Genomic DNA, 12,986 nt, shown 5'->3' with positions numbered 1-12,986 from the left:
ACTTTCCTTCTTTAATTATTAAAAAAGCAAAAAAATAAATAAAGATAGAAAAAAAAAGAACAAATAAATAAAATTTTAAAAATACAAAGACCTAAAGATGGGTTTGGCTATTACATAACATGCTAATACTATATTCTAAAAAATAAAATAAAAAAACAATAGAATTGCTGTCTCTCATTTTCTCCATCTTTCTCTCATAAGTTGCATTTACACCTCTCCCTCCTCATAAATGCAATTTCAACCTCTCAATACGCTCTGCATTAACTCCTTTCTTTTCACATCTTCTCCACCTCTTCCTCTTCTTCTCCCTTCTTTTTTCTCTACAATTCTTCATCTCTCATCTTCATTACAGTATTTCTGTCAACCCTATTATTAAATCCCGCTTACCAAACACTCCCCTAACCACACAATTTTATAGCCCACTAGCTCACTCTAATTAAACCCTTGTTTTTTTACCTTTGCATACTGTTCTATTCTACTATGAAAGGTTTTGGATCAGTTCTACGTGTTCAAGGTAAGCTTACTAATAGTTGTGCCATGTTTTAAAATACTATACCTTAATATGAACATGGAAATTTTAAATTTTACGATGAATCTTCGGTTATAATTTGGCGAGATCTTTGTAATTTGAGGCGTTATAAAATTATAAATCTTGGAACAGTAAGTGAGTGAGTGTGAGGTTGTTGAGTCAGTGTCAACTCTTTAAGTTACTTTTTTTTGCTAATTTTAGTTATTTGGCACGTCAGATTATAAAGGGTTAAGACTTTTTTTTCTTGAGAGACCCGAGAAAAACATTAGTCATTTCTGATCTTTTGCAACTTGTATTAATCTTAGTAGCTTTTTCTCAGACATCTACAGGGAATCTATTTAAAACCTTAACCAACCTCACTACTAACATCATAACCCTAAACAACCAAATTTAACTTTTTCTTTCAAAAAATATAGAGAGAGACTATGGATTCAGCTGTTTAGGGTTTCAAGAATGAAGTTCAAAGGGAAAAACAAACATTTTCAGAGCTAAGTTTTTCAGGTTTTTTCAGGTTTTTCAAGATTTACATTTTTTTAGAAGAAATTTTTAGTGTTCATGTATGTTTAATGCATTTGGTATCATTTAGATTAATTAGTGTTTTACATACCTGAACTTTTAGATACATGAATCATTACTACTATTATGGTGCATTACAGATCATTTACCCTACAAATCTCACATAACATTAATAAAAAGCAAGCTCAGTCTGATTTTTTTTCTTTTAACATAATTTAATGCTTTACTTCACCATTATACATCATTAATTTTTTCTCCTCATGGTCTCACTCATTTTGCTAATGTCATCTTATTTGCAGATTGAATAAAAGAGGGACAAAAACCAAGTTTGGATCAAGATTTTGTATTGCTGCATTGTAAAAAATGTTTCAACCAAACATGTTTGAGAGTCACCATATGTTTGATATGATCACACCGAAGAGCTCCGAAACTGATTTGGGAAAGCTTAAAGATGATGATTATGACCATGAGACCAAGTCAGGCACTGAGACCACTGAAGCTCCTTCCGGAGACGATCAAGACCCTAACCAACGCCCGAAAAAGAAGCGTTATCATCGCCATACACAGCGACAAATTCAAGAAATGGAAGCGTAATAATCAATTTTTTAATCCTTTTTCACAAATTATGTGTTCTTCGCTTTATTCTTTTTGGCTTGCTGATTTTTAGCATCTTTTAATCAGTTTCTTTAAGGAATGCCCTCACCCTGATGATAAGCAAAGAAAAGAGCTGAGTCGTGAGTTGAGTTTAGAGCCATTGCAAATCAAATTTTGGTTCCAGAACAAGCGCACACAAATGAAGGTAGTGATTTTAGCCCCAGTATACGTTTTTTTTTTGTTCTTTACTTAAATATTGCAACGATACGACAAGAAAAAGTCTTTCCAATTAGGTATAAAAATGTATAATATTATGGTAATAACATGTAGTTACCTAAATATAAGCTTTTTATATTTGGTAAGATTATTATTGCAACCAGCATAATTTATTTTTTATAACTATTCTTTTGATTATATGGTAATTTAAGTTGTCATACATTCTTTTGCCTGCAGGCTCAACATGAAAGACAAGATAATTCCATTCTAAAGGCTGAAAATGAAAAACTTCGAGTTGAAAATAATAGGTATAAGGAAGCTTTAAGTAACGCCTCATGCCCTAACTGCGGTGGACCAGCAGCTCTCGGTGAAATGTCCTTCGATGAGCAACATCTGAGGATAGAAAATGCTCGATTAAGAGAGGAGGTACGTAAAAACCAAAAAAATGTCGTTTTATCGTTTTTTATCAGCTTATTCTGAATTAATTTTTTTTTATTATCATCGTTTTATTTGTTACATTTTGATAATTTAATTTTTTTAATATCGACAAAAAAATTATTATATATAGTAATTCAGATAAAATAAGTAAAATTTGACCTAAATTACTATAGTAACCGCGTTGAAATAAAAATGAAATTTCATCTATCAAAATATATCAAATGAAAAGATAGTCTAGAAACCGTAAAAATATTTAATCCGCTACAATGAGATATTTATGTGTAATCTTTGCACTTGATTGATTACAGATTGATAGGATATCAGGAATTGCTGCTAAATATGTTGGCAAGCCAATATCTACACTATCTCATCTTTCATCTCATTTACCTCGATCTCTCGATCTCGGAGTTGGCAATTTCGGAGCTCAATCAGGCTATGTGGGAGAAATGTACGGTGCCTCCGACCTTCTAAGATCAATCACTGGACCAACTGAGTCAGAAAAGCCAATGATAGTTGAACTAGCAGTAGCAGCAATGGAAGAATTAATGAGAATGGCTCAGGCAGGAGACCCCTTATGGTTCTCCGTAGAGAATGGTACTCGTGAGGACCTTAATGAGGAAGAATATTTCAGAGCTTTTCCTCGAGGGATCGGGCCGCGACCATTGGGATTAAGATCAGAAGCTTCAAGAGAATCTGCTGTTGTTATTATGAATCATGTTAGTCTTGTGGAGATTCTAATGGATGTGGTGGGTATTTGGTTCTTTATTGAATTTTTTATAATCAAATAAATTTGAGGTCACCGAACAATATAGTTTTACAAACAGCTACCGAACTATTATTTTTTACAAAAAGATTATCATCTTGACGATGTGGATAAAAAAAATAATTTTGTAGAAAAAATAATAGTTTTGGTAACTATTTTTAAAAAAATCATAATTCAGTAACCTCAAAATTATTTAAACCGAGATTTTCAGTAAAATTTGGGTTTAATTTTGGTTTCCAGAATCAATGGTCAACTGTGTTTTGTGGAATTGTATCAAGAGCAATGACACTAGAAATCCTATCAACTGGAGTAGCTGGGAACTATAATGGAGCCTTACAAGTGGTACTAATCTAATTAAACAGCTGAAGAATTTTTAAACCTAATTCATCAAATAAAAAACCCTAATTTTCTTAGCTGTTCTATAATTTTTCCACAGATGACAGCTGAGTTTCAAGTCCCATCTCCACTGGTTCCGACCCGTGAAAGTTACTTTGTGAGGTATTGTAAGCAGCATGTTGATGGAAGCTGGGCAGTGGTTGATGTTTCTTTGGACAATTTACGCCCTAGTCCGATCTCTAGGAGTAGAAGAAGGCCATCAGGTTGTGTAATTCAAGAATTGCCAAATGGTTACTCAAAGGTATCTTCAATCTGGCTATATTAGGGTTAAATTTTCTTGCAAATTCATATAGTGACTAATGATATTAGTAAAGTGTAAGTTGAGCTACCAAAATGTAAGAATTTTAAAGTCGGTAACCATATTATAAAAATACTATAGTTCGGTAACCGGAAAACATTTAACTATATGTTGATGATTATATAGGTGACCTGGGTGGAGCACATTGAAGTGGATGATAGATCAGTTCACAACATATACAGACCGTTAGTTTATTCCGGTCTAGCTTTCGGAGCAAAGCGTTGGGTTGCTATACTAGATCGGCAATGCGAGCGTATAGCAAGCTCTATGGCAATCAACATTCCTGCTGGAGATTTATGTGGTATTTTAGCCTTTCAGTATAACTTGTTTGGCATAAATAGAACAAAATCATGCCTTATTGTAATAAAACTGGTGATTCTTGATTTTGTTGGACAGTGATTACAAGTGCAGAAGGGAGGAAGAGTATGTTGAAGCTAGCTGAAAGAATGGGGATGAGCTTTTGCTCTGGTGTGGGTGCTTCTAATGCACACGCCTGGACTACATTATCTGCAACTGGTTCTGATGATGTTAGGGTGATGACTAGAAAGAGTATGGATGATCCCGGCAGACCTCCTGGGATTGTGCTTAGCGCAGCAACTTCTTTCTGGCTACCGGTACCTCCTAAGCGAGTGTTCGAGTTCCTCAGCGATGAGAACCATCGAAGTGAGGTATATGATAAACAATTACAACACTTGATTCAATACTAACATTGAATATCTTAAGCAATGAGCTATAACTCAAATGACATATGCTTTGAGTATTTTCAAATCACATGTAAATATAATTTATATTTTCAATGGTGGTTCTTAAAATTCATGCAAATGTATGTTGATGTGGCATTAGAGATCAAGATATTTATCTAATTACTATATGCCATATCAGTGCGTATTAGTCTGAATTTATTCAAGAACCACTGTCTATTATGTAAATTAATTTTACGGTACTAAGTTCATAACGATTAAATTTCTATAACAGAATTGAAAGTAAGGGTCAAAGTTTGGTATCATACACAATTTTTATTATCTTAACTATTTTCACAATTTGCAGTGGGATATCCTTTCAAATGGAGGTCAAGTTCAAGAAATGGCTCACATTGCTAACGGACGAGATCCAGGGAACTGCGTTTCTTTACTCCGAGTCAATGTACGTATAATTTGCAGAACTATATGTTTATCTCAAACTCAATTACTCCCACTAATACTAAAATTGCATTGTAGAGTGCAAATTCAAGCCAAAGCAACATGCTGATACTACAAGAAAGCTGCACAGACTCAACAGGCTCATATGTAATCTATGCACCAGTTGACATTGCTGCCATGAATGTAGTACTAAGTGGTGGAGACCCGGATTATGTTGCTCTGCTTCCGTCAGGTTTCGCTATTCTTCCCGACGGACCGCCTGGATTTAGCCCACCTGGACTCATTCTTGAAGTTGGCTCCGGCGGTGCTCTACTCACTGTTGCATTTCAGATCCTGGTTGATTCTGTTCCGACTGCGAAACTCTCTCTTGGATCTGTTGCAACTGTGAACAATTTGATTAAGTGCACAGTTGAAAGGATTAAAGCTGCAGTTACATGCGAGAGATCGCATGATTGAAAAGCCTTAGTTAAGGTTAGTAAATTTATATGATTTGGATTATTTGCGAGTTACTTGATATGATTAAAATAAAATTTCGAATTAGCTCGAACAACTCAAGTTGAATTTCAAGCCAAATTCGAGCTCATATAACACATTCAAGCTCGAATTTGGCATAACCCGGGGGTAATTGATTTTGGAGGTCACTGTACTTTTAAAAAGTTACAAAATGGTGACCGAACTTCAAAACGTAACATTTTAGTTACTATACTATTTGGTTATGTTAAGATAGAAGGATTTTTGGTTACCGAAGAAAATTATTTCAAGTCGATTTTTTGTTGATTGTGTGTATATATGAAATATAAGATATTATTTGTTATAAATAATCAAAATTTGATTACTATGTATGTATAATTTGACCGTAAAACACTAAAAAACCTTCCAAAATCACATATTTGAAAGTTTAGTAACCAATTTGTTACGTTTTGAAGTTCGGTCACCATTTTGCAATTCTTGAAAAGTACAGTGACCCCTAGAATCAATTACCCCTATCTATCTTTATAATTTTAACTGTTTTGACAAATATATTAATAAAAGAATTGGCAGCTTGTAACTTTAATTTTGCGAATTGAGAAAACTATATTCAAAACGTGTTTGATCCGATATAGACTGTTTATGAGAATTTATTTTATTAGTCCAATTAAACTAGAGAGAATTCATATTTTTGATTGAATTGGAGTTTGTATATAATTGATTGTCTTAACTCGTTAAATTTTCGTAAGATACATTTGTGAAATAATTAAAGTTATACATATAAATTAATTTTCTCTTAATTCTATTATTATTTGGACTGATTTTGAAATAAATTCAAGATTAAAATTAAATATTAGGGATTAACCTGATCAAACCCTAATCTTATTGCTTTTCTTTGGAATTGCAGGAGGAAATGAAAAGGAAGGGAAAAATCATGCTAAAGAAAGAAAAACTTTAATTATAGAAAGAAGTCAAGAACGCACCTTACAATGGTTATAGGTTCGGGCATTGACTTTGGCTATACTTAAAGAAGACTTGAAATCCGAAGCTTTATTAATATTTCCCTTCTTGTATTAATTAATTAATTAGTGAATTAGTTTAGGATTAGGGTTTTTAATTAGGGCTCTAGAAGCTGCCTAATTATCTAATATTTAGCTGCTTTAATCTATCTTCTGTAACACATTTTAAAAGAAATGCAATTAGTACGTAGACTTCTTAATTACTAAACCAGCTAGCTTACTCCTTTTCTGCTTCTATCCACATACTGTACCTTATGTGTATCATTGTATTTGTATGACATATTGATCTGTTGGCAAAATATACATTTAGATTCCTGTACTCCAACCCTTTTTTAAACTGGATTCCTCCACTTGTATTTGTCAGCATTGAGCCTATATATTTTTAATGACGTAACATTAGATAACTCTGTCACGAACATAAAATACATGCACTACACGCCATTAGTGAGACTGAAATAAAAAATTTATTTGTTTTTTTTAAATTCACATTTTTTTTTAATTTGTGCACTTTTATTTCTTTAAAAGTAAGTCCTTCAATCATATTTTTTACTCTAACTTGATACCATTAATAAATTTTGTGACAGATGGACTTTAATATTTATAAAATTAAAAATGTAAGAATTTAATTTATAGAAATTATTTTTTTAATATATATATTAAGAAAATAACTATCGATTCATTTAAAATTCAATATGCTAATAAGTACTCTATCTACTTCCTAATTAAATTAAAGGGAAATAATTTTTTTTATAATCATTAAAATTTAAAATAATCAATTATTTTGATAAATCGAAAATGGACATCTAAAAGATAATAGAGGAAGTAGGAATATATTAGATATGAATATTTGGTAAACCCACTACCTCTATAAACAAAAGCACTTCTTTCTAAAATCACAATCTCTATATTTCAAATAATATTTAACAATGTTTATTATTATTTATTGTAAAATTAAATTTTTAATAAAATTAAAATGATTTATTTTATAAATTGTAAGAAATTTTTAATAATTTCTTTACATGAAAATATATTTTTTATAAAAAATTCTTAAATTTTAATTTTCATAAATATATTCCTATATTTGTATTGTTTATACGGGTTAAATATTTTTTAGGTCGCCGAACTGTAGTGTTTTGCCTAAATGGTTACCAAATTATAAAAAGTTACAAAATAGTTACCGGTCTATAACATTTTTTGCAAAACGGTTACCGAACTATAAGAAGTTATAAAATGGTTGTTCAACTATTATTTGTTAACAAACGGGTTATCATCTAGATGATGTGTACAAGAAAAACATGTATAATAAGATAATTTTTTTGTAAAATAAAAAACAGTTCGATCACTTTTTTGTAAAACAACAATAGTTTGATAAACATTTTGTAACTTTTTATAGTTCGGTAACCGTTTTGTAAGAAAGTTATAGATCAGTAACCATTTTGTAATTTTTTATAACTCAGTAACCGTTTTATAAAATCACTATAGGTCGGTGACCTAAAAAAATAACTAACCCTTATTTATACGTTTCTTATCATACTCTTATTAAATGTTATGACTAACCAATGAGTTATAACTCAAATGATATAAGCGCTAAGCAGCAAACTGCTAGATTGTGAGCTCGATTTCTCCCACAAGCGCTCCTCCTCCTCAAATTATAAAAAAAAAAAATTATGACTAATTTACTTTTTAAACTAATAGCACTAAATGGTAAACTTTAAATAAGGGGAATATGAAAAAATCAGCATCACTAGTTTCGCATTACGTGCTATGCACGTGGCTCTTAACGTAACTCGTCAATGAACATAATAGTAAATTTATTATAATTATATTAATTTTATATTTATAATTAATATTAAATTAGTTAAGAATTTTTGTAAAAATAAATATTATTCGGTTATTAAATTTTTTTCCATACGGAATTTATTCTTCTTTTGGTTTTATAATAACCATAATTAAATAATTAATTTAATTTTATTAATAATATCTTTAAAAATAATAAGATAGAAATTTAAATAATATTATATTAATCAAATACAGTATTCGAATTTTGTAGTTCAATCAAACTAAAAGAGAGGCATTCCTACTAATTTGGAGACAATTTAATTATTTTTTACATCTAAAAAGTAAATTGGAGATAATTTAGCTACCTATTCTAATTAGGACTTTAATTATAATAGTGATTAATTAAATAACTAATTAGTTAATGACTATAAAACCTTTATTTAGTAGTAAACTGAAAAGAATTATTCAGTAAATTTGCATGTCCCCCCCCCCATCCGTGCTTTTATATATAGTACTAGTTTTTCGCCACGTGCTACGCACGTGAGCGGTATTTATTTGACCCGTTATATATTTAATAATAATTAAAGTATTACTTTTATTTATTTTTCATAATTTTTTTTCTTGTTAAATTAGTTTTATAGAGTTAACATTACACAATCTATCCCAAGAGACCCATAAATTACTAACATGTTAAAGCTGTCGTAAAAAGGATCAATACTAATACTTTGATACTGTTCTTGTCTGCTCTTTAATACTACACATTGACATTGCAAATTACGTTTGCTTGTTTTAATTTTTTTCTTAAAAACAGGTACAAAAACAAAATAATTCTAAAATAACAACGACAATAGTACCATCAATTAATAGCTAAAATAATTACAATTAAGCTCGCTAATTTATATTATAATGCTCACAAATCACGATGTGATCGAATTTAATAACTGCAATACAATAAATTAAATAATACACATAAAAATTAAAATTATGACTATCTTAAAATTCTACTTTTCTCAATTTTGAATCCAAAATTAAGAATGCAAGAGATTTAGACTAAACACATACCTTTTTAATCGAGTCAACAATTGTTTTAGCGGGAGCGACATCAACATCGTTATCATCAGCTCTTACACCAACAACATTCTATGAAAAATAGAATTATCCAAATCATCATAATATACTCAGAATATATGCAGCTTAATTAGGCATTAGAGAACAAATTAACGCTAAACTAATAGATAACTCGTTGTTAAAATATTAGCATTCCAGATACGTGTCAATTTAAATATAACAATGACTCCTACTATAGTTAAATTTTTGTTCCTTTTTTATGTTAAATTCTTATTTAATTTGCATTATCCTATTTAAATTATTTTTATTAAAATTCTATTTAGTATAATTTTTATTAGAATTAAATTTGTATTTAATTTCATAATTTTTTTTAATAAAAAGTGATGATACTTGAAATTTCAAAATAAAAAGTAATATGAGTTTTCACACACCATGAAATAAACTTCTACTCCGATTAAATTTGTGTTGGAATCAAATTCTTGCACATTTTAGTATTATCTATTATTTTCTTGTATGCATTTTTTTATAGGAATTTAAGTTTTAGCTGTAGCATAAAATTGAAGTTCTCTTCTTATCTGTTCAAGTCTTAACTAATTTCTACTTTAATTGAACTTCTACTGAAATTAGAACTCTTATCTAAGCACAAACCTAAGTAATATACAATGGCTTTTTCCTTCGGTAAAACTTCATTTAACTACAAACCTAAGTAATATACAATGGTTTTTTACTTCGGTAAAACTTCATTTAATTTCTATATTATTATTTAACTTATATATTTTTCTTATTAGAATTAAACTTGTACTTAACTTCGTAATTTCTTTAATTATTAAAGGTTAGCATTGTAATTTTGCCTGTCCCCCCCCCCCCTTCACACTTATAGTATAGTTATAGATAGATATAGATAGTTATACAACTATTTAGGACAAAAAAATGAAGAGAAAAGTGGACTATTATTTTAGAATGCTGAAAGTATATTTTTTCACTTTTGTTTTATGTTTTTATTTTCATGCAACATAAATTTTGAGATGATAATTCATCAAAAAAAATTTCGAGATGATTATCTGTACTCCAATTTCATGTGGCTCTTCTTCAACTCAAATTATTTCTTGTTGTTATTAAAACACAAAAAAGGAAATGTTTTTTTTTTATGAATCAAAATATATTAAAAAGCCCCAAACGGAGGTAAAACTACTCAAAGTTTTCGCACAAGAAGTGGCACATACTAGATGGCACACTAGAGGCTACAACTAAGAAAGAAGGTTAAAGAGTTACATCCTGAAAAAAAATACAAAAAGGATTTCTGAAAAAAGGAAATGTTATACAATTACTAATACTGAGATTTATTCATTACACATCTTGATTGAAGCAGCTAAGAAATTTATTCCACCATTTTAAGATCCTACCTAACACATCTATAACTTTACTATAAAAGGAAAATCTGTTAGTAATTAATTTGTACTCAGCTTGTCAATTATGGTTAATAAGGAAGGTACGTAAAATCACAGTGAATTAAACATTACTTAATGAGTTGCAGGGAAATTCCAGATTTGCAGATTTTAAGGACAATCGTTAATTCCACAGTTCATGGCTGCCTACCGCGTCATTAATTTGTGTAGTAAATGGCATAAGATATACTATAAGCTCAAGATTTCTGCAAATAACTTATGGTATTTAAAAGGCCGAAGGTACAAAAAAACCCCTCAACTTATTCAGAAAGTACAAGACAGCCCTTAAACTTTTTTTGGGTCCAAAACGACCCTTTAATTTTTTTTTTCGAACAAAAAAACCCTTCCATCCAAAATCTCCGTTAAATGGTGACGTGGCACATAGGGAAAAAATTCAAAACCATCCTTAATGTTTAAAATACTTACCATTTTTGTGTTTTTAATTTTTTTTAATCATTTTCACCATCTTCTTCTTTTAAACATCAATAATTAAAACCAAATCAAATTAAACTAAACACAATTAATAATGACTTATTCTAACCACCCATTCACCCACTGAATTCCGGACCGCCGCCGCCGCCTCGCCCACACTCCCACTGCCGCCTCGCTCCATCCTTTTAGGGATGAACCGTCACTGTTCATCCCAAAAAGGGAAGACAGCAGCTGTGTGTTCATCCCTAAAAGGGATGAACAGCCACTGTTCATCCCTTTTTAGGGATGAACAGTGGATGTTCATCCCTAAAAAGTGATGAACATGAGCTGTTCATCCCTTTTAGGGATGAACATCTCAGTTCATCCCATAAATAGGATGAACTTTCATCCCTTAAAAGGGATGAACATCTCAGTTCATCCCTTAAAAGGGATGACACCACCGTCGGCAAAAAATATTGAATGCCGGAAAGAAAATTCTGACGGTCGGTAAGTGGTGGCGGCCGAAAATCTGTGGTTAATTAGATTTTGATTAATTTAATTGGGTTTTGACGTGTTTATTTAATTTTTGATAGGTTTAATTGAGTTTTAATTTATAATCTTAATTAATTATAGGTTTTTAAAAAAAGAAGATGGTGAAAATGATTAAAAAAATTTAAAAACATAAAAATGGTAAGTATTTCAAACATTAAGGATGGTTTTAAATTTTTTCCCTATGCGCCACGTCACCATTTAACGGAGATTTTGGATGGAAGGATTTTTTTGTTCGGAAAAAAAAATTAAAGGGTCGTTTTGGACCCAAAAAAAGTTTAAGGGCTGTTTTGTACTTTCTGAATAAGTTGAGGGGTTTTTTTGTACCTTCGGCCTATTTAAAACCCCAATTAATCAATATTGATAATGCCGTACATGGGAAACTAGTCGAGGAATTAGATTCTTTTTTAGGGCTAATGTCTTAAAAAATTCTGACGTTTCATTTTCTTTTCAATTATATCCTGACATTACAAATCAGTCAATTTATCCTATTTTGTATTTTTTCATTTCAATTGTACCCTAAAGTATAAAATTGACCTTTTTTTTGTTTGAAAAAAGTTCTCTAAATTGATCGTTTTTGCATTAGATTAACTTTTTAAATTAAATTGACTATTTTTCAAGAATTCTTTTGAACTTTTTTCAAATAAATAAAAGTCGATTTTATGCTTTAGGGTACAATTGAAATGAAAAAAAATACAAAATTGGGTAAAATTGACAAATTTTCAAGATCGAGATAGAATTGAAAAGGGAATGAAAGGTCGGGATTTTTTAAGACATTAAACCTTATTTTTTGTATGGAGTACATTTTATATGATCATGTAGTTCACCTCTAATATTAAGAAAAAAATTACTAAAATTTTACATTATAAAATGGGAAAGGGTCATTTATGCCCTTAAGGTTTGATTTTAGAATTAAACAAGCGCTCAACATTTAAAAAGGTTCAAATATACCCCCAATGTTTTAAAAAGTGAACAATTAGACCCCTCAGTTTGACTTATAAATAAGACGGTGGGGCCTAGTTGTCGAAATTGAGGTGCCTGGTTGTTCATTTTTCAAGACGTTGGGGGAAATATTTGAACTTTTCCGGACGTTGAGGGCGTGCTTGATCGTAGAGTTAAATTTTAAGTGCATAAGTGACTGTTTTCCCATTTTATAATGTAAAATTTTAATTTTTTTCTTAAGACTTTCTTTTATATACTTTTATACTATTTTTTTCTCTTGTTTCTTACACCTATATTAACTTCATCGTCAAAACTTTATAAAATCATAACAAAATATATATTTCCGGCTTAATCATAAAAAAAATATTTTATCTTTTGACTTTTTTTGTTTATGTTCCAAACTTTTAAAATCGTCA

General features: G+C 30.2%; 1 protein-coding gene across 2 annotated transcripts; it reads left to right on the top strand.

The window, feature by feature from the left end:
* Positions 1-210: 210 nt before the first annotated feature.
* LOC126665121 (homeobox-leucine zipper protein PROTODERMAL FACTOR 2-like) lies at positions 211-6,584 on the top strand. 2 transcript variants are annotated; one of them, XM_050357822.2, is made up of 12 exons: positions 211-514; positions 1,345-1,635; positions 1,727-1,844; positions 2,093-2,281; positions 2,602-3,039; positions 3,297-3,398; positions 3,493-3,693; positions 3,877-4,051; positions 4,147-4,418; positions 4,798-4,893; positions 4,968-5,360; positions 6,265-6,584. In XM_050357822.2, the coding sequence occupies exons 2-11, from the start codon at positions 1,409-1,411 to the stop codon at positions 5,343-5,345; spliced, it is 2,196 nt and encodes a 731-aa protein (XP_050213779.1). In that variant the 5' UTR covers positions 211-514; positions 1,345-1,408; the 3' UTR covers positions 5,346-5,360; positions 6,265-6,584. The 2 variants fall into 2 exon arrangements, with proteins under 2 accessions (XP_050213779.1, XP_050213780.1); XM_050357823.2 differs by lacking the exon at positions 211-514 and adding an exon at positions 789-1,030.
* Positions 6,585-12,986: the final 6,402 nt, after the last annotated feature.

The sequence above is a fragment of the Mercurialis annua genome, linkage group LG1-X (genome assembly GCF_937616625.2).
Source record: "Mercurialis annua linkage group LG1-X, ddMerAnnu1.2, whole genome shotgun sequence".
Lineage (NCBI taxonomy): Eukaryota > Viridiplantae > Streptophyta > Magnoliopsida > Malpighiales > Euphorbiaceae > Mercurialis > Mercurialis annua.
The sequence above is the reverse complement of the archived record's forward strand: the minus strand, read 5'-3'. Positions and strand labels throughout refer to the sequence as shown.